The 19569-nt window shown below is 33.8% G+C and overlaps 1 protein-coding gene across 1 annotated transcript in view; it reads right to left on the bottom strand.

Moving 5' to 3' along the window:
- LOC146994998 (potassium channel subfamily T member 1-like) overlaps window positions 1-19569 on the bottom strand; it is a 261937-nt gene that overhangs the window by 168923 nt on the left and 73445 nt on the right. The window contains exon 3 of the mRNA XM_085825116.1: window positions 6081-6160. Coding sequence (XP_085681242.1) covers window positions 6081-6160 — 80 coding nt within the window. The remainder of the gene's footprint in view (window positions 1-6080; window positions 6161-19569) is intronic.

The following is a 19569-nucleotide window of genomic DNA, read 5'->3' as shown; positions in this document are numbered from 1 at the left end:
CTGAATAATAAATGATTTCAAATTAAAAAAAATAATTAATGAAATAAATAATAAAATTATACATATAATGTTAAAAATAGCATTATATTAATAAAGATAAATAATTTTATAAAAATTTTTAAATAAATATGATAAATATAAATATATATAAATGTATAATCATAAATATACATATATGTATAATAATAAATATACATATATGTATAATAATAACTATACATATATGTATAATAATAAATATACATAAAAGTTATAATAATAAATATACATAAATGTATAATAACAAAAATGTATGTAAACATATTGTTACGAATTTCGTATATATGCAAACAATTTTAGTGAAATTAAGTGAAAATGGTTGTATCGTTCGCATAATATAACATAAAAGGCCTCAAGAATCGATTCTCCGCAGAAAAAATAAGGTTACAGTTACAAATCCATTTAAAATTGATGTAAATGGCTAACTCGAGAAATTGGCGACGTAGCGCCAAGCTGCCGATGGTTCTGGCGAAAAATGTTTGTTCCCAAATATGGCGAAAAATCTCCAAAATTCGCCAAACTTGGTGACGATATGGCGCAATTTTGATTCGACACTTGCATAACTCTTCACTTGTCTAATCCCTCTATAACTGTCACTGTATCCGGTACTGTGTAATTTACTGTATATGCCTTCCAGGTATTTTGAGAAATCGAAGGTACTAGAAATTTCTAGGCCGTCAGGGGTAAACTAAGAGCGGACAGAGCATCACTTTTCAGTTTTAGTTCTAGGGTTGCGTTCAGAGTTTAGCTCAAAACATTGACAGCATTCAGAGATCATTGTGCTAGTTTATGCATTTGAGGCTCTTTTATATTGTCTTCCTGATGATGAATAAATCTTTCACATCGGTCGATGCAAAATCTGTTCCTGTCTAACATCTGAAACGTACGTGTATGCGAATTTTCGTCGGAATTGATTATTTTCTCCCCAAAACAAGCAAAATACTACAGCATTAGCAATAACTTATTTCAGTGAAGCGATTACGTCTGTATTGGAGATCTTTGTGCGGTTTCACCCAATGTGCGCAGTTTCCCTTAGGACAGAATTGCAAGTGACATCATCAATAGCTAAACGTTGACTCTAAACAAAGAAGAAGGACGGTGAACTCAAATAAGTGAATAATATGACACTTTCAATTTCCTCAAAAGATTGATTGTTACTTGCGTACGGGTACTTAACAGCTCACGAAACCAGTGAGCCGTGTATTGATGTGATGGATGAAAACACCAAGTAGAAAATAAATCCTGGCATTCGGGCAACTTGCCGATGTCCTAAATGCACGGGCATTTCGGGCGACTTCTCTGTGAAATGAGCAACGAAAATAGCATTTTTAAAAGAAATTTTATCAAGCTATCATCGGTTCTGTGTGCTTTCAATCCATTAAGAATCAGTAGGCAAGTAGCCAATCTTTGGTATCAGAACTGGGATTGAATGTCGCAGACAAGGGTGATGGAGAAGCAATTAAGTCGGGGGCCATGAAATCCATTAAAGATGAGATGTAAGCACTTCAAGATAAGATGGAAACAGACTAAAAGAAGACGAAAAGGGCCATCAAGTCACTTCAAGAAAAGATTGAAGCATGTGAAGAGGAAGTAAAAAAAAAAAATTACTGCCAACTACTACGGCCTCGAATTACGAAAACAAGTTCGATGCTATGGAAGGCAGAATAAAGTTAGAAATAAATAAAGTTGAAAAACTGGAGAAAGAGTTTCTGCTACTGAACAACAAATCGAAGAAAGAGTTTTTGCTGTCAAGCTGTCAGGACTGCTGTTCCTTCAAATTGCCTTGTCTCTTCAAATTGGAAACATAAGTAATCCTGAATGGGAGCAGGGAGCTTACTCAAACTATGCTTGTGCGGGTGGAGGAGATACACATAAATGCAAAGGGTTAACTTTACCCATTAAAATTTTTCACAGCGTACAGCCGCTCCCGCACTTCAGGATGCAGAGGCCAGGGCTTATAGTCTAAAACGTAGAAAATACGAAATAAACTAACTTACAGAGACTGTAACGCGAAGAATGGACTTTTAACACTACGTACGTAGTGAGCGAAATGCAAAACTACAATACGTCTTCCAATATCAGCGGGAACTAAGTATAATACTAAGTTTTGGCCTTAAAGACAGAGGTGAACTGATTGAAAAGCACGCGCGTGGTAAGGCAAGTCTTGCGGATGAGGCAGCATGCTAGAGAGTTATAATCGAACCATCCTTAATAACTTCTAACTGATGTTTCTTCAAACCAACAAGACTGGAATCAGAAGTTTTCATTGTTATTATTGGCCTATCGTAGTACTACCATGGGAATACCGACTGTTCACTATCCAAACACTCTTCGGTCGTGAAATTCGTTTGCTTTGTGATCTGTTATTTGGTCGCCCTCCATATGTGCTTTTATCGCCTGAGGAATACATTTAGAATGTTCAGGAAGGGTTTGCACGAGAACGAGTCAACCTGGCGACGGAGAAGATGAAGATCCGATACTAAACGAGAGCTACAGGACGTCGAATAAAATAAAATGACAAGGTGTAGTTATATATCTGATTCGACGGAAAGGTTTTTTTTTTCTAAACTGCAATAACCCTGGTACTGTACTCACACAATCATCAATAGGCTGATCGAAGTCGTAGTTCAGATTCGTAATCCTAAGCCTAAAAATCGTTCATTAGGATAGACTAGCTTCTTACTACAGCTTAAGTGCGTAGTCCCCATAATGTATATAAAGTATTATACCAAGAGCATGGCTCTATATGTACTTATTTAGTATTTGGTTTGTTATGTGTTATGTAATGAAAATGAAATTTTTATCTTATCACTTACTGTCCATAGTTGTAAGTAGGGCTTCCTGTCCAGTTATTGCATTGACGTGGAGTCCATGGGAGGAGGCAATGTTACGAATTTTGTAAGTTGTAGTATTTCTTGCACAGTGTAACATAAAGGGATTTATAGAAACTGAATTTTCAGTGGAGAAATAAGGTTACAAGGCAAGTCCATTTAATATTGAGGCAAATGGCTACGCCAAGATGATCATTGCTTCGGCCGCTAATTTTTGTTGCGAAACGTTGCGAGAAATCGCCAAAAGTCGCCAATCTTGGTGACTATTTGGAGATGTTTTACTTTGATCCTTGTATAACTGTTGCTGATTGGATCCCTACAACTGTATCCGACCCTATGAAACCGTAACGGCATAAGGTACTGAAAATTTCTCGGGGGATATGGGAAAGCTATATAAGAGTAGGGGGAGTTTTCACTTTTAATTCCAATTATAATTAATTTTAATTCCAATTATAATTAATTTTAATTCCGAGTTTAGAGTGTTTAACATTGAGAGCATTGACAGATAGCTGAGCGAGTTCATGTATTTGAGGCTATATTTACTCATGTCTTCATATGTGTTCATGTATGAATGTCATGTATGAATGTCATTCATGTATGAATGTCTTCAAAATGCATGAATGTTTAATGGAATTAACAGCTTTTAAGTGGTAACTGCTGATTGTGCTGATTCTGTGATACTGAGATGCGCTGTATGATTCCCTTTGATAAAAGTTCCAGAACTGAAAAGTACTTCTTTGAAACAATTTTTATCAAGCTGTCATCAGCTACGTGTTCATTCAACCCATTACGAGCCCATACGCACGTAAAATGTACTTATTATTATATATTGATAATAACTATTAATTTACATACTTATACAATAATAAATATATATAAATATTATTATAATACAATGTATTATAGGCATAATAATTTAGTAAATTTTGAAACGATCTGAATGTGATAATTGGATTAAAACGACTTTTAAATGTACTAAGTCCTTTAAATGCCCCTCATTAATCAATGTTTGTTTTAATTTATTTCTTAATATTATTTATTGAAAATTAACGTAGAAGAAGAGGAACGTAGTAAGATGTATCTGCGAGTATAAAAAAATTCTATTTATATGAGTAATCCGATTGATTTTAAATACTGAATGAAGTTACAAAAAAAAAAAAAAAAAAAAAATGCTTTGCGTTTAAACTTGCAGTTTTTTTAAACTCAGTTCAGCAAATATTCCTCTCCAGAAACAGAAATTATTTGTTACAGACATGAACAGAAAGAAGCGGCATAAAGGAAAGAGCTCAGTTTCACGAATTTAACATTATTTATATTCATCCTGAATCAGATATTTAACTCTTGAACTAATTAAAATTAAATTAATTAAAAATGTGATTCATGTACAAGAACAAAGGCCAAAAGAATAAAAGAATTCACTTATTTGATTGAGCAATCTTAAATAAAATGTCTGTTCAAGTTATACTCATTGAAGAAATGAATTGAACAGCAAAATATTATTAATAAAAATTATAAATGTCATAGAAAAATATTATAATTGAATAAAATACTAAAACTGTTTCTGCAAGCTTTATAAAACAAAAACAAGTAATTGGGTATTAAAATATTTAATTTTAGATAAATATTTATTGAAATTTTATAAGAAAAATATTTAAAAATTCGTAAATATTTTACTGATCATTTTAAGAGTTAACATTCTTTATATACGTTTTGTCAATCTGCATTTCTTTAATAAATCCTTTTACTCAAATTCCTAAAACGTTCACAGATGTAGATTAAATTATTTATATTTTTATTGTATGGTTATTATTATATGTTTAATAGAACAAGGCTTGGTTTTGCAAAATATTGAAAAGAAAAATTATTAAAAATAAAAATGCAATTGAAAGTATATATTTTTTATAGTTTTTGCTTATAAATATGCTTTTTATTCTTTAAACTAATTCATTAATTACAAAATCTACCTTTATATTATGAAGAATTTTCTAATTGTGACTATAAAAGATTTGAAGTATAAACACTGGTGTGTGTATAATTATGGCAAAGCCTCGAGGGCTATCTCGCCTAAGAGAAGGGATGCCTTCGTGGAGGACTTTCTAAGGGAAACTGGCTCGTATACACGTTACACATGGGGAAAACCACGAAAACGCCCATGCAGCCAGCCCGTTCGCGGGATTCGAACCTCGGACCGAACTACCACTGTTCAGCGACTTAACCACTCGGCCGCTGGGGGCCCTATAAACACTGGAAATTCTAGATAAAGAAAAATATTTAAACTAAAAAAATCACCTTTAAAATTTATTTTTAATTTAAAAATCATTTTGTGTAACAAACCCTTTAATAAAATTTATAGAAAATGATAAAAACTCTCCCTTAAGTGATAAAAGTAAATCTAGTTTATATGAGTTCAAATAAAAATTCTACCACTCTGTGATAGAAAATATGTGTAATTTGGAAAAGGAAAAAATTCAACACTTCGAACTATTCTTAAGATACTAATTAGAGATTAAACAATGATAATGTTGAACAATTTTGCCCAATAGTCATAGGCATGCAATATAAGTGAATGGTAGATATTACAGGGGAAAACATCGCGGAGAAAACAACGCAACGACGTTCTACAGAACATCATGGAAGAAAAGAGAAAAGGAGAAAGCACAGCAATTCTAAAACACCGTGGTAGAAAATAAAATAGCGCAAATGTTAGCAATTTTAATTATAATTGCTAACAAGCAGGTTGCTGTGAGAATTTTGAAATATCGTCACACGAAATGTTTTGTGAAAAATAAAGCACCCAGAAATCATTGCATGATGATAACATTGCAAAATGCGTTTTCTGACTGAAAATTTGTAATTTTCTCGCAATGATTTGTGAGAAGCAGAAAAAATACTTTCACCTCTATATTTCACAGTTTTTTACTAATAAATGAATAACAAAATACATTAATTTAATTGAATCTTCAAATGTATAAGCTATTATTTTCAATTTATCTCGCATGCCATACGCTTTTGTTGTTTACGATATAAAATTATAAATGCATTCTATCAATAGGATTACTTAATTTATTATTCCCATTAAACTATAGGATAAACTACTTTTCTTCTTTTAGCGCATTAATTAATATATCCATTTTAAATAAAACTTATTGTGCAAAATTAATAAATACGATCCGTTTATAAATACACTAAAATGCTTGAATGTATACTTACTTGATCTTTGATTTTTTATGAAGAATAATTCGAGTCGTTCTTTAAGTGTATTTTCATTTACGTAAAATTCAACTCGAACCCTAGAAAGAGAAGTTGAGAGGATTAGCGAAAAAAAGTTTTAAAATAAGTGGAACGCAATACGATTTTATAGTGCGCAAATTAATTGGGACAAAGTGATTTTTTTCATAGAATTTTAAACTGGTTGCCAACTGGCGCAGAAAATCTCTCAAAGCAGTTTTATCTACCTAGATGTCCGCGACTACTTATCCGCGACTAGATGACTACTTAGAATTGACATAGACGAAGAATTAGAATTATTTCACAATATTTAAGGAGGTTGCTGTGAGAAAAGGAAGTTATTTTTTCATTCGTTCATTTCAGTGTGCTAAAAATGGATTTCACACCTAGAAAGAGAGCAGAGATTAACGCACATAACAGTATGCCAGAAGATTTATGTTGTAAAATAAAATGACTACGCTACTTTCTGACTTGAAAATTCATTCGATCGAAAACTTGTGACAAATTTTCGATGATCATCTTAGCAAAACGTATCGTATGAGCGTGTGATTATTAACGCTATAAAACTGCGGTTCCATGATAAAGAAGTAAAAGATACATTCACAAAACTAGTGCAGCCGATGCCTTTGCTTATTCTAGTGGTCATTTCTGATAAGGGAGGACATATTTCCTATTAATTTTATTATTATCACTGTCAATGAAGGTATGTACTACATAAATTTTCAAAACATTAGCTTTATCCCAATTAATTTGCACATTATAGTATACTCATGATAAAATATTCACATAAACATTTATTAATTCGTACGCATGTATGTCAAGGGTATGAAATATTATAATGAATGATCTCAAAACCTTTAATATTTCTAAATTTAAAAAAATGTACAGTAAAAATTTGTAAAATTTTGTAAACAAACCTAAGTAGTTATATACTGAGGCAGTATTTCTACAGATCATATGGGTATCAAAACTAACAGACTTAAAATTTATATTAAACGCTAAAATATGCCAAAAAAAATACAATAAAATTCGTATGTATATTAAACTACATAACTTGATATATTAAACTTTGTATATATAAACTTTATTATATTAAACGGAAAACATCTACCGAAAACATACTTCCATAATAGAACACATAGTTGCATATTAAGCAGTATGACACAGAAGGACACCTTCCTTTTACCCACACACGCGGATTTACGCAATACGAATTTAATGTTCACCTTATCCTCATTCGTATATCGAACTATTTCATATCACCAACGACAACACATTTATACTGACGGGAAAATTATAGCAGCCATTATGAAAATTCACATTACATGAATAATATTTGAAGTTAAATGTTGATTTTGTCATGAGAGACATACGTTTTGTGTTTTATATTTTACTAAATGAAGTGCTTGGCAGTATACGGGCTTTTCGCAGAGTGAAGAGGCTTCATCTAGAGAAATGGAGGCACTTTCTTCGAAATTTCAGTTCCGAAATATTCGTGAAAGCATGATGGACAGTGTATTTAAGTTCTACTCTAAAGAGTTTCCACACTGTTCTAAGGAGATAAATAACATCGTACCATCTAACGATTTTAGTAAGAATAGATACTTGCCTTGTTATCGGTTATGTCTTTTTCCGGAAAAACACCATCCAGATTGGCCCATTTCTTTTTCACCATCTTCGAAATACTCGAGAAAAATTAATAGAGAATACTCTTAAATTCTGCTTACACTTTTCGCAAGAGTAAAGGAACATAACACAATTTAAAGGGTTTAGTATGAATTAATAGCAGAAACGCAACAGCGGTAGTTTGAAAGAAAAATTAAGTATCTTTAAGCTTCGCTGAACGATAACATACATAAAAATATTTTAATTTGGGCAATGACAACACTTTTCTTCCAATTCACTGAGTTTGTTTATTAAAGTCGAAAAAGAAATATGTTGCGTTTTGCTGAATGGCAACACAATTCTTACAAACCGGCGACTGATTAAATTTGAAACGGAAATATTTTGCGCTTAGCAAAGTGGCAACACGATGCTTTTAAATCCCTGCTTTTTTAATCAACTGTTGGCTAAATTTGGGTAAAATGCATCCATATTAATAATGCAAACCCCGTGCAGTGGGTTTTGTGAAATCGTATGTGGATTGTAACCTAACTTTATGTGGACCTTATGTGGAAGTAACCTAACTCTTCCTTTGAAAGTAGAGTGTGCCACATTTCATCAGGATGGGAATAAAAATGTAATCTGTATCATAAGACAAACACATGGACATTTATCGTTATTTATTTAGGTAGATAACGAGCACAAAATTTTCTTAAATACCAAAGGAATATATTAACGCGTCGTGCACCACAGGTCCGGGATTCGATCCCCGGTTTGAGCAACGTTGACTCAGCCTTTTATATCTTGAATTGGGTTGATAAAATGAGTACCAAGTTCGCTTGGGAACTAAACACTGGTAGTCCGGCGACAAGCTGACCACTTGTCCAGGCTAATATGCTCAAGCACTCTGGAGTCCACTGTCTAGAAAGCAGATATCAGGGCACTGCCGGCCATGGCTCTCTAACGACTATTTGTGCCGCTGAGTTAAGTGAGTTTTAGAGGAATATATAAAATGTTGGATTTCGTCATTTTAAAAACACTGGTTTCTTTAAATTTAAAAATGCCGAAAACGTGAATCTTTGCGGAATGTAAAACATTTAGATCTACCATCAACGGCCTGGACACGGTATACAGCGAATGAAGATATTGGTATAAACAGCATTTGTGCTTTCAAAATTTATTTTATGTACAAATATTTTAAACTTATTTTAGTTATCAGCATCTTTTTTAGGGTTACTTTCAACTTCCATGATCTTATTCCATTTTTAAAAAACCTTTCAAAGTACAACGTTATGTTTACTTTCAACACAACTCATGAGAGCGCAAACACGTTCAACACTGCGCTCGGGATTCAATTTATTATGCAAAATACCTTTTCGTTTCGTCTCTCTCCAAAGCTCAACTTTTTTTTTCCCTAGAAAGTTGGGATTTCCGCCAACTCGCAGCTGTTTTCTTTCAAGATTAATCCAAGTTGTTACATTTCCCTAGGATGTTTGCGTGAGGAGAGAAAACGCAGCTGGAAGCAAAAAGTCTTGCCAAAAAACGCAGTCGTTTGAAGGTTTCTATCACTAACAAAAGGAGGAAAAAAGTTAAGGAAAATTTTCAGAGGAAAGTAATAGCAGAAGGTAGAATTGTATGATAGTTCTTACATTGCCTACTGCAGTACTTGAAGTCAACTTTCAAGTTCTAAATTCAGAGAAGTTACTCTTCTGATCGTTTCACTTTTTATTTCTTTTCGTTTTATTCTCCGCATAGCGCTTTATTTTCTATTTCAAGGGTAAAGCGAATTGTAACGTTCCGAGAGAAATGCAATTCGCATTGACGATCGGACTCACTGAAAACTTTCCTTTTTCTTTTGGGTTAAGCGCGTGACATAACATTCTGTTTTTATTCGATGGATATGAGGATCGATAAATAGGAATCAGGAGAATTAATTAACATTTAGGATGAGAAGTGTGAATAAATTATTCGAAAAGGAAATAACTACTGATCTCTGCAAAAGAAGCCTTTCAGAAACATTCACTATTTTAAATTTCAAAGGGCAGTCGAAGATATTTTTCTAGAGTATTTCTCCTTCTCTTTTATACTTCCTTGTACGAAATAAAGGAAGTATTGTAATCAGGAAAAATTCTGGGTGGCATATTTCAACTAAACTATCCATTCTGACTACTGTCGAATGCAATTTAAGATGTTTTTGCGTGACATCTGTACATAAAGACAGAATAAAGCAATCTTTTTTCCCAAACGAGATTTTTTTCGTGGCGTCTGTACGTACGTAGGTACGTATGTATGTATCTCGAATAACTCAAAAACGAGTAGCCTCCGAACGTTGAAATTTTGTATATAGAACTACTTTAACATGTAGTTGTGCACCTCTCTTTTTGGTTGTAATCGACCCCACCAAAAGTATATATACCCACTCTATTACTCGGCTCCTTTAGCTCAAGGTTTTTTATTCTTATATGTTGGTAAATTGTGCATTTGTTTCTTTAAAAATGATTGAATTATGTTGTTTTTACATTCCGGATGAGATTTTTATGTCTTTAGTTATTCTGCATGTAATGTTGTAATATTATCAACAATTTAAAAGTTGCTTAATTGCGGCTGAGCCTAATTTTTTTTATCATAGCAGCTATATTTGTTTACATTTGAAACTTAGCAGAATGGTGAATTAAGCTATAGTGAATTAAGCTAATAGTGAATTCTGCAGCTTCAGTGTAGTTTTGCCGATTGGGACAAAAAGGAAACATCTAGTTTTGTGCACCGAAAAAACTGCCTTCTTGCTTGCTGATCGAACTGCTTGTAATGATACCGTAATTGTAATTGTAAAAATTGTATTTTTAAATTGTTTTTACTGTATCTGGTGTTTTATGTTTTTCTATATCTTTCAATGTTTTTGCCTTCCCACGAAATGAGAACTAAATTAATGGAATAAGAAATATAGCTCTAATGTTATTCGAGGAAATAAGTTTAAATGAAATGCAGGAAAAAATGCGTATAATATTCCGTGCATGGAAATCATGTGGTATATACATCAGATTTTTTAACTAATTTAGTCATCCGAAAATGAAGAGGGGAAAATTATGTGAATCATTTAGTTTTTGAAGAGTTTTGAAGTTAATTACAGTAAGAGCATAACAAATTAAAAAGAATAAGAACGTACCAAATCAAAAGTAGCGATGTATAAACTACTGGTAACTACCATACAGTTAGCTTGTAAAGGCCTAGGGTAACCTCACATGAATGAGTGTTGACGAAAGTTCTCAAAAGGGACATCGGAGGACTGGAGTAGAAAGGGTACGAACAAAATACCCGGATTTCGAAGGATCGAGCATATCCAGTAGATAAGGCTACAACGAGCTCGAACGTAAATAAGAGATATAAGGTGAACTCACATGTTGGAAAGTTTCTTAAGTGCAAGAACACCTGCCACATGCGTATAACTTAAATAAAAATCTATACAGTATATCTTTCAAATAATACACGCAAGGGAATATTAAATAGATGAAATTCTTATACAAAAATGTGATGTGGACACAATATGAGCTTCCTGTACGGCCGATTAAATTAAACAAGACATTCTGCTGCATTTGAAGTAAACTTATTTCCTAGAATTTCATTAGAGACATGCCTTGCAATCAATTCAGCTCTCACTGCGCGGCAAGACAAAACTACATAAAAATTTAAAACACAGAATACAATTAAAAAGAGATAAAAAAATCAATTTTTGCTATTAAAAGTAGAGTTTTTAGGACGAAACAAGCAATCCGTCCAACGGGTAGAATGACAAAATTTTAGGTGCACAAAAATATTAAATTAACTTTTGGTTCCGCTGCGCAAAAAAACATGTGTAAAGTTGGTGCACCAAATTACACTATACTACTAAGCGTTGCAATTGTAAACAAACTGACAGTACGTTAGGTCTAGCGCCTCTTTTAAACTGTTGATAATTCTATAACTTTTGCATTCGGTAGGCATAAAAACTAAAGACATTAAAATCTTAACCGAAATAGGAGAACAACATAATTCCAATATTTTTAAAGCAAAAAATACACAGTTTACCAGTATAAAAGAATACGAAAACAGAGCTCTCCGAGGCGGGTAAGAGGGTGGATATTTGTAAACAAAGATTTGTTTGGTACAAACAAGGATATGCGCAACTAGGCATCATAGCAATTTCATTTACAAAATCTGAAAGTTCTACGGCTAATCGTTTACGAGTTATGGAATATATATATATACGTATGTACGTACAGATATCACGAAAAATCTCTCTTCTGAAATCCTTTTATATCTATTTTACGGTCTGTTTTGGAAGAAAGAGTCTTTTATTCTGTCCGTACATACAGATGTCGAGCAAAAAAGTCGTGTAAATGGATTCGAGAGCGGTCGAAATGGATACTTTCGTTTAAATATGATACCCCAAATTTTTTGCGATTACCATACTTTCTTTAGTTTATATAAGGAAGTAAAAATGGGAATAAAAATATAAATATTCGAAAAAATACAATTTACCAATAAAATAGCCGTATGATGGAAAAGCTGCATAGAGTAGAGCAGGAGGATGTTATGCGAGTATTTAAAAAAATTCAGGACCTAGCGCTGCAAAACTGCGAGTAAAAATACGAGAGGAAATATGGTTTCGTCTTAGAAAATTCAAGTTTCTGCTTTCGAATTCTTTCTAAACACCCGTTTGACTGAACCTTTCAGCAAAATATTAATTCCTAAACGTTTTAAATATACGACACATGTTAATATGTCATTTTATTAAACTTGCATCTTTAGGTTATTGACAAATTACTTTGGCAATAATCAGTGTTTAATATGTCTGCTCTAGTCAAACTTAGAGGATGAAACCGGAAATGGGATTTGATTGTGGCTATATATCTGGAAATGACACTGATTCGAGAATGATGCCATAATAATGTATTACGAGAAGGACGGGATTAGGGTGATAAAAGGATTCAGGTAATCAGTCTCTAACGAAATCATTCTTAATCATGTTTGATTTATCCAGGATTCATCGGTCCCTCGGTTGACATTCGGCGACACTTTCTTATCTAGCAAACCTAAATTACATTCACAGAAGATTATTTGCGACAAATGGTGTTTGTCACGGTCCATATATATTAACTCGCATGTATTGCTTCAAGCGAAGTTATAAATGCTGATAACTTTGTATAATATAAAATTATTATGATTCAAAACGAAAATTATATGGGCCATATTCGTCATATGTACATCGTATTTATTAGCTTATTTTCCTCCATTCTTTGTACTAATTTTAAACAAATAATTTATTTTTAAATATAACTTACTATAGAAATCATGTAACGTTTGATAGACAAGAGACAATAATGGCGTTGCATATCTGAAAAAGTTCTAAAATAAATCTAAACGCCGCGTCTAAATTTCTAAATGTGTGGTTCACTGGCACTGGCATTTCTATCTAAATGAACATTAAATCTACTTTAACGGGAACAAAAAGAATAACAAAACAAATTAATCTAATTTAGAATGAAATTTGACATCTCATCCGCAGTATTCAAGCTACCTCAAACAAATCGAAATAAAGTTCTAAATCTCAGACTGCTGCCACATAGAGTTCTCTAAATCATTGCGCATCTACTGACTTTTTCATTCCCATTCAGAGGTAAAAAAAGTCTATACAAATTGGAACAAATAATATAGGAATCTAACAGCAAAAATGAAAAATTATACAACAATTTGTGAGATTTTTAGAGCATTTCTTAACATTCACAAGACTAATAGCGAAAATTCATGCCAGAATAAATAAACTGAAGTGACAAAAGTCATGGGATACCTCCTAATATTTTGTCGGTCCTCCTTTTGCCCGGCAAAGTGCGACAAGTCGACGTGGCATGGACTTAACAAGTCGTTGGAAGTCCCCTGCAGGAATGTTGAGCCATGCTGCCTCTACACACGTCCATAATTGTGAAAGTGTGGACGGTGCAGGGTTTTGGGCACGAACTGACCTCACGATGATGTCCCATAAATGTTCGATGGGATTCATGTCGGGCGATCTAGGTGGCCAGATCATTCGGTGGAATTGTCCAGAATGTTCTTCTAACCAATCGCGAACAATTGTGGCCCGGTGACATGGCGCATTGTCATCCATAAAAATCCCATCGTTGTTTGAGTACGTGAAGTCCATGAATGGCTGTAAGTGATCTCCAAGTAGCTGAAGGTATCCATTTCCAGTCAATGATCGCTTCAGGTGCACCAGAGGACCGAGTCCATGCCATGTAAAAACAGCCCAGACCATTATGGAACCACCACCAGCTTGAACAGTGCCTTGTTGACAACTTGGGTCCATGGCTTCATGGGGTGTGCGCCACACTCGAACCCTACCATCAGCGCTTACCAACTGAAATCGTGACTCATCTGACCAAGCCACGGTTTTCTATTCGTTTAGAGACCAACCGATATGCTCACGAGCCCACGAGAGTCGCTGCAGGGGATGTCGTGCTGTCAGTAAAGGCACTCGAGTCGGTCTTCTGCTAGCATAGCCCAAGGAAGACAAATTTCGCCGCACTGTCCTATCGGACACGTCCCTCGTACGTCCCACATTGATTTCTGTGGTTATTTGACGCAGTGTTGCTTGTCTGTGAACATTGACAACAATACGCAGACGTCGCTGGTCTCGGTCGTTAAGTGCAAGTGGTCGGCCACTGCGCTGTCCATGGTGGGATGTTATGCCTGAAATTAGATACCCTCGGCACACTCTTGACACTGTGGATCTCGGAATGTTGAATTCCCTAATGATATCAGAAATGGAATGACCCATGCGCCTAGCTCCAATTACCATTCCGCGTTCAAAGTCCGTTAATTCTCGTCGTGCGGCCATAATCACGTCAAAGCCTCTTCACATGAATAACTTGAACACAAATGAAAGCCCTTCCAAAGCACTTCGCATTTATACATTTTCTACGCGATACTACTGCCATCTGTATATTTGCATATTGCTAACCCATGACTTTTGTTACTTCAGTGTATATTATCCTAATTCTAATTACAGATTTTTTAAGCGTGAATATAAACATTTACAAAGTGTATAATGTAAGAGTAAAATGCACTGTTTCACACAATGATTTATCTAAGATATTTGACAGCCAATGTAGAAGAACAAGTAACAAAAAGTCTTTTGTTAAACAGTCTGAAAACGTTTCGAATACCGTATTTCCTTGCATAATTCTCCTCCCCCTTTTTAAAATAACGTTTCTGTCCCAAAATCAAGAGGGGGAAATTATTCTAATCATTCATCTTCCGAATGACGCGGTTACAACATGAACATTGTAGAGACATTGGGTACTTTTCTGGACGCAGGCAAGATGAAAACTGAATAATCGACTTCGGCGGGAATCAAACCACGGACCGCTGGAATACAGGCCCAGCGTGCAGAACACTTACACCACGAAGGTACGGTAGGAAGGCGGGAGAAATACCTTATAACATAATAAATGAAATATAATCATAAAAAAAAAAAAAAAAAAAAAAACAAGAAAAACCACGTTCGAATAAGAATACCTAGTAACATCTAATATGCTATCCTCATTTCTACTTTCCTGTAACTTGAAACGCATCTGTTCTTATTGTTGTTTCTGCTACTCCTTAGGCATCAGATCATCCATACGTTATTAGAAAGGTGAATATGCGAATCGAAATCGTAGATTAGGTGAAAAAATACACTGAATATCAGTTAGTATTTGTTTCCTTTGGCTTGATCGGATGTTATATTACACTGGCATAAAGTTCGACAGTTAGGTAGAAAGGTTCGGTATGACTTACGCAGGTAGTTTAGGCAGATTTGTCTTCGTTAAAGGATGAAAACAATCATTACATGGGCGAATTCGTTTTAAAATATAGGGCAGCTCGTTCTTTGAAAATACTTAGGAATGGGAAAATTGCGCGAATGATTTTAAAATTTTGAGAACCTGGCACTAAAGAGCTTAAATAGCTAGGCGAGGGAACAAATACGCAAGGAAGTGTGGTACATTCTCCTTAAAATTATCGTTTGAAAACCATATTTGTTTGGTAGGAGCAGTCTAATGCATAGAAAACATATTAGAATAACATGTTGCGTATCTCTTAACTTTTAAGCTGAAATAAAGAAAACATTTACTGACATAAAGTAAGACATTTTTGACCACTCAATGACGTTTTTCATTTTTGAAGAATACATTAATTCATATTATTCGAGGCTGCATCATATGCATATTTACTTCCTTGTATTAAGTGAAGGAAGTATCATAATCACGAAAAATTTCGAGTATCATATTTCAACGAAAATATCCATTTTGACAAATCTGGAATCCATTTAATCGACCTTTTCTGCGTGAAATCTGTGTATACGGACAGAATTAAGATCTCTTATTTTTCCTAAATGGATTGTATATATATATATATATATATATATATATATATATATATGTAATAATAAAATTCCATAGTCAAGAATACACTTAAAATTCTAACTGTATGTCCTTTTCATTTTTAATGGCGGCGTTCTCTTATTTGAAAGTACGTGGAATTAAATCTACAGCCCCTTAGTCAAGTTGTTTTTCCCGCCTCTTCTACACGTACATTTTTAGAATATTTAAAGGGAACTGGATTGGCTGACGTCATTTCTTGGAAGCTCCGCCTTTCCGGCCGGAAAGGCGGAGCTTCCAAGAAATGACGTCCAGAGAGGAAAGGCGGAGCTTTTCTTTTCTAGAGAGGCTATAAAAGAACTCGCAAATGAATATCGGGGGCTTTTTCTTAAATGTCACGATGCAGTAAACTTCATACAAAAAGTTATTAGTAATTCTTTTTATTTACTCCAGATATCTGATTTTGTAACTGCTATTTCTCCTGACCAATAATAAATGGATCCTGTTTTTTTTTTTTTTTTTAACTTATCGTCTGATAATTTAAGTTACGACTATATTTCTTCAACAATCTATTATTTCAGGACAAAAGCTGGTACATCACAAGGATATATATATATGCGTCACAATCAAACACACACATATATATTTGAAATTCTTAAATGTTGGTTAATTGTGCATTTTTTGGCTTTAAATGTGATTGAATTGTATTGTTCTTATGTTCCGGTTAAGGTATTTGTGCGTTTAGTTGATCTGTGTGCTACAGTTGTAGAATTAACAACAATTTAAAAGTGTAGCTAAGCTTAATGTGTCGGCTGTTTGTTTACATTTGAAACGGTTAATAGTATTGTGAACTAGGTCAGTTGGTGCACCAACTAAATTATATTTTTGCCGAGTAAGACCAGCCGTTCAAATAATGAGGGATCAAATTTGTCTCTTCCTGACCTTCGGTCGTTTCTACATGTTTGTTTTGGTTTAGAAACTCTAATTTTAATTGCAAAAATTTAATTTTAACTATATGCTCTCTTTTTTATTTTTATTTTATTTTACAATTTTTAAGGAAGATACTTTGAGTTTTTACGTATTTTCTCCTTGACGCACAGTCACAACTGACGCGATTGAAAAGTATTATCGCTAACGAAATTCGAGGAAATAAGTTTAAATGAGTGCAGAATAAATGTGTATAATTTAATAGGGCATACAAGGAAGTCATGTGGTGTACACATCATATATTTTTATATTTACTTTAAGTTACCTTGTAAAATGCAAGCCAACATTATGTCAGAGCTGTCTTAAAGGCGAAAACGTTGTAGTACAAAACATCGTGGGAGAAAAGAACGCAAAGAGAAAACATTGCGGTTCTAAAACATCGTGGTACAAAATATCGTGGTCGAAAATAAAGCAGTTTCAAAACTTCGCAGTTTAAAAACATTGTCGTCGAAAATATCACGATAAAAAATAAAATACCTACAAATCATCGCATGACGATAACATCGCACACATGCGCTTTTCAGGTTTTAAAAGTAAGTGCATTTTCGCATATAATGATGAGAGCGCAAGAAAGAAAAAGGGATATTTTTACTTTTGTATTTCATATTTTTAATGAACTAATCAATTTTTGCTGAGAAACTAAAAAGGAAATTGAAGCATTTAAAAAATGAAAATGAAAAGAAAATTAATGGAACTTACAGCACTTAATTTTAAATTTAATAGTTAATTACAAATTTAATTAATTTTTGTATAAAATTTTACTTATAATTTTTCATGAAAAATACAGTGTAAAAATTTTTAGAAAAAGAAAGATAAATACAACTGCATCAGGTTACCTCTGTACAAATTGCTTAGTTAATTATCAAATTGTTTTTTTTTCACGTTTGTTAATGTTATTTTTTTGTGAAAATTATATCTTGTTTTGTTTCCGTTTACTCTTAAAGTGTCGTTAACATTTTCACCCTCTTTCCTTCTTACGCTATCAAATCATTATGCGAAAATGCATTTACAACTTTTAAAACCTTTTAAACGCATATGTGTGATGTTATTGTCATGCGATGATTTGTAGGTAGTTTATTTTTTTACCACGATATTTTCGGCAACGATTTTTCTAAACTGCGAAGTTTTTGAACCGCTTTATTTTCGACCACGATAATTTGTATCACGATGTTTTAGAATAGCGAAGTTTTCTCTTTGCTTTCTTTTCTCCCACGATGTTTTGTACCGCGTCGTTTTCGCCTTGCATTGGTTTCTTGGCAACATTTTCGTCTGCGATGTTTTCGGCTGTAACCGTTTTTAAATATGAGACGATATACAGCGTATATCATAGCCTCCTACGAAATATTGTTTAATGAAGTTACAATAGGAAGATTAAGCCAAGGCACCTATGGTCAACGCAAGTGATGACTAATTAGATTTTAATTTGTCTTAAAAATTAAATAAAGGAAAATATAAAGTATTTAAAGGAATCACGACGGGATTTCAACAGTTGCATACTTTTGTTATGCATTTTTATTCGGTCGAAACTTTTAATGCATTTTGCGAATATCAGCGGACATTCATAAGGAAAAATTCCTGATTAAAGAAACTTTATATTAGAGTTTTATTTCCGTTATTGCTAAAGATATCGAAACGTGGAAAGATAATTCTTCTGAATTTTTGCAGTTTATTCTCAAATACAATCTCCAGAAGAAAGTTTCAAATATTATAAAGCTATTGCTAACTTTTCTTTCAAAAGCGTACCTGTTTTATGTCCTCTAAGAAGTACAAAGCGCGGCACGGAAACTACCTTATTTAAAAAATGAATAACACAAATAGTATAAGCGATATCAGTTTAATTTGTTTACCAGTTATACAGAGACACTTAAAGTTTTCTTTTTTCCAGCTTAAAAATAATATCATTAAGGTGGCCTCCGTTCTGGTCAATGCATTGAGATAGTCGAGTTTTGAAGTTTCTTTCCAATTTCACCAGCATATCAACGGGGATGTTGTCGATAGCAGCTTGAATACTGTTCTTCAGTTGAGCCAGGGTCTTAGGACGTTATAGATTTCAACATACTCACAAAAGAAATCCCACGGGGTTAAATCAGGCGACCGCGCTGGCCACTGACGATCGCCTCGTAAGGAGATAAGGCGTCTAGGAAAATGTTCTTTAAAAAAATCATGGTCCAATGATGCCTATTCTGGACAATGCACACCAAACAGTCGTACGTTTTGTATGGAGGGGCTGCTCATGAAATTCTCGGGAGTTTCTGTCACTCCATTATCATCGCATGTTTTGCTTAATGCATTCTGCAACCGGAAAGATGAAAATGAGCCTCATCGGTAAAGAACACAAGGACATCATGAGGCGTATTGTTAAGAACGGCTTTGCATGCATTTTTTTTTGAGAGAAAATCGCGCGGATTAGCGCGCGGATTTTGCACTACTGCCAATTTACATGGATGAAAATGCAGTACGTTGAAAAGTACGACTCCACGGAGAACGCGTTC

Source organism: Stegodyphus dumicola, chromosome 10, assembly GCF_044657685.1.
Source record: "Stegodyphus dumicola isolate Sdum_Otavi_A_Nest chromosome 10, ASM4465768v1".
Lineage (NCBI taxonomy): Eukaryota > Metazoa > Arthropoda > Arachnida > Araneae > Eresidae > Stegodyphus > Stegodyphus dumicola.
Note: the sequence above shows the minus strand (reverse complement) of the source record. Positions and strands in the feature narration are given on the sequence as shown.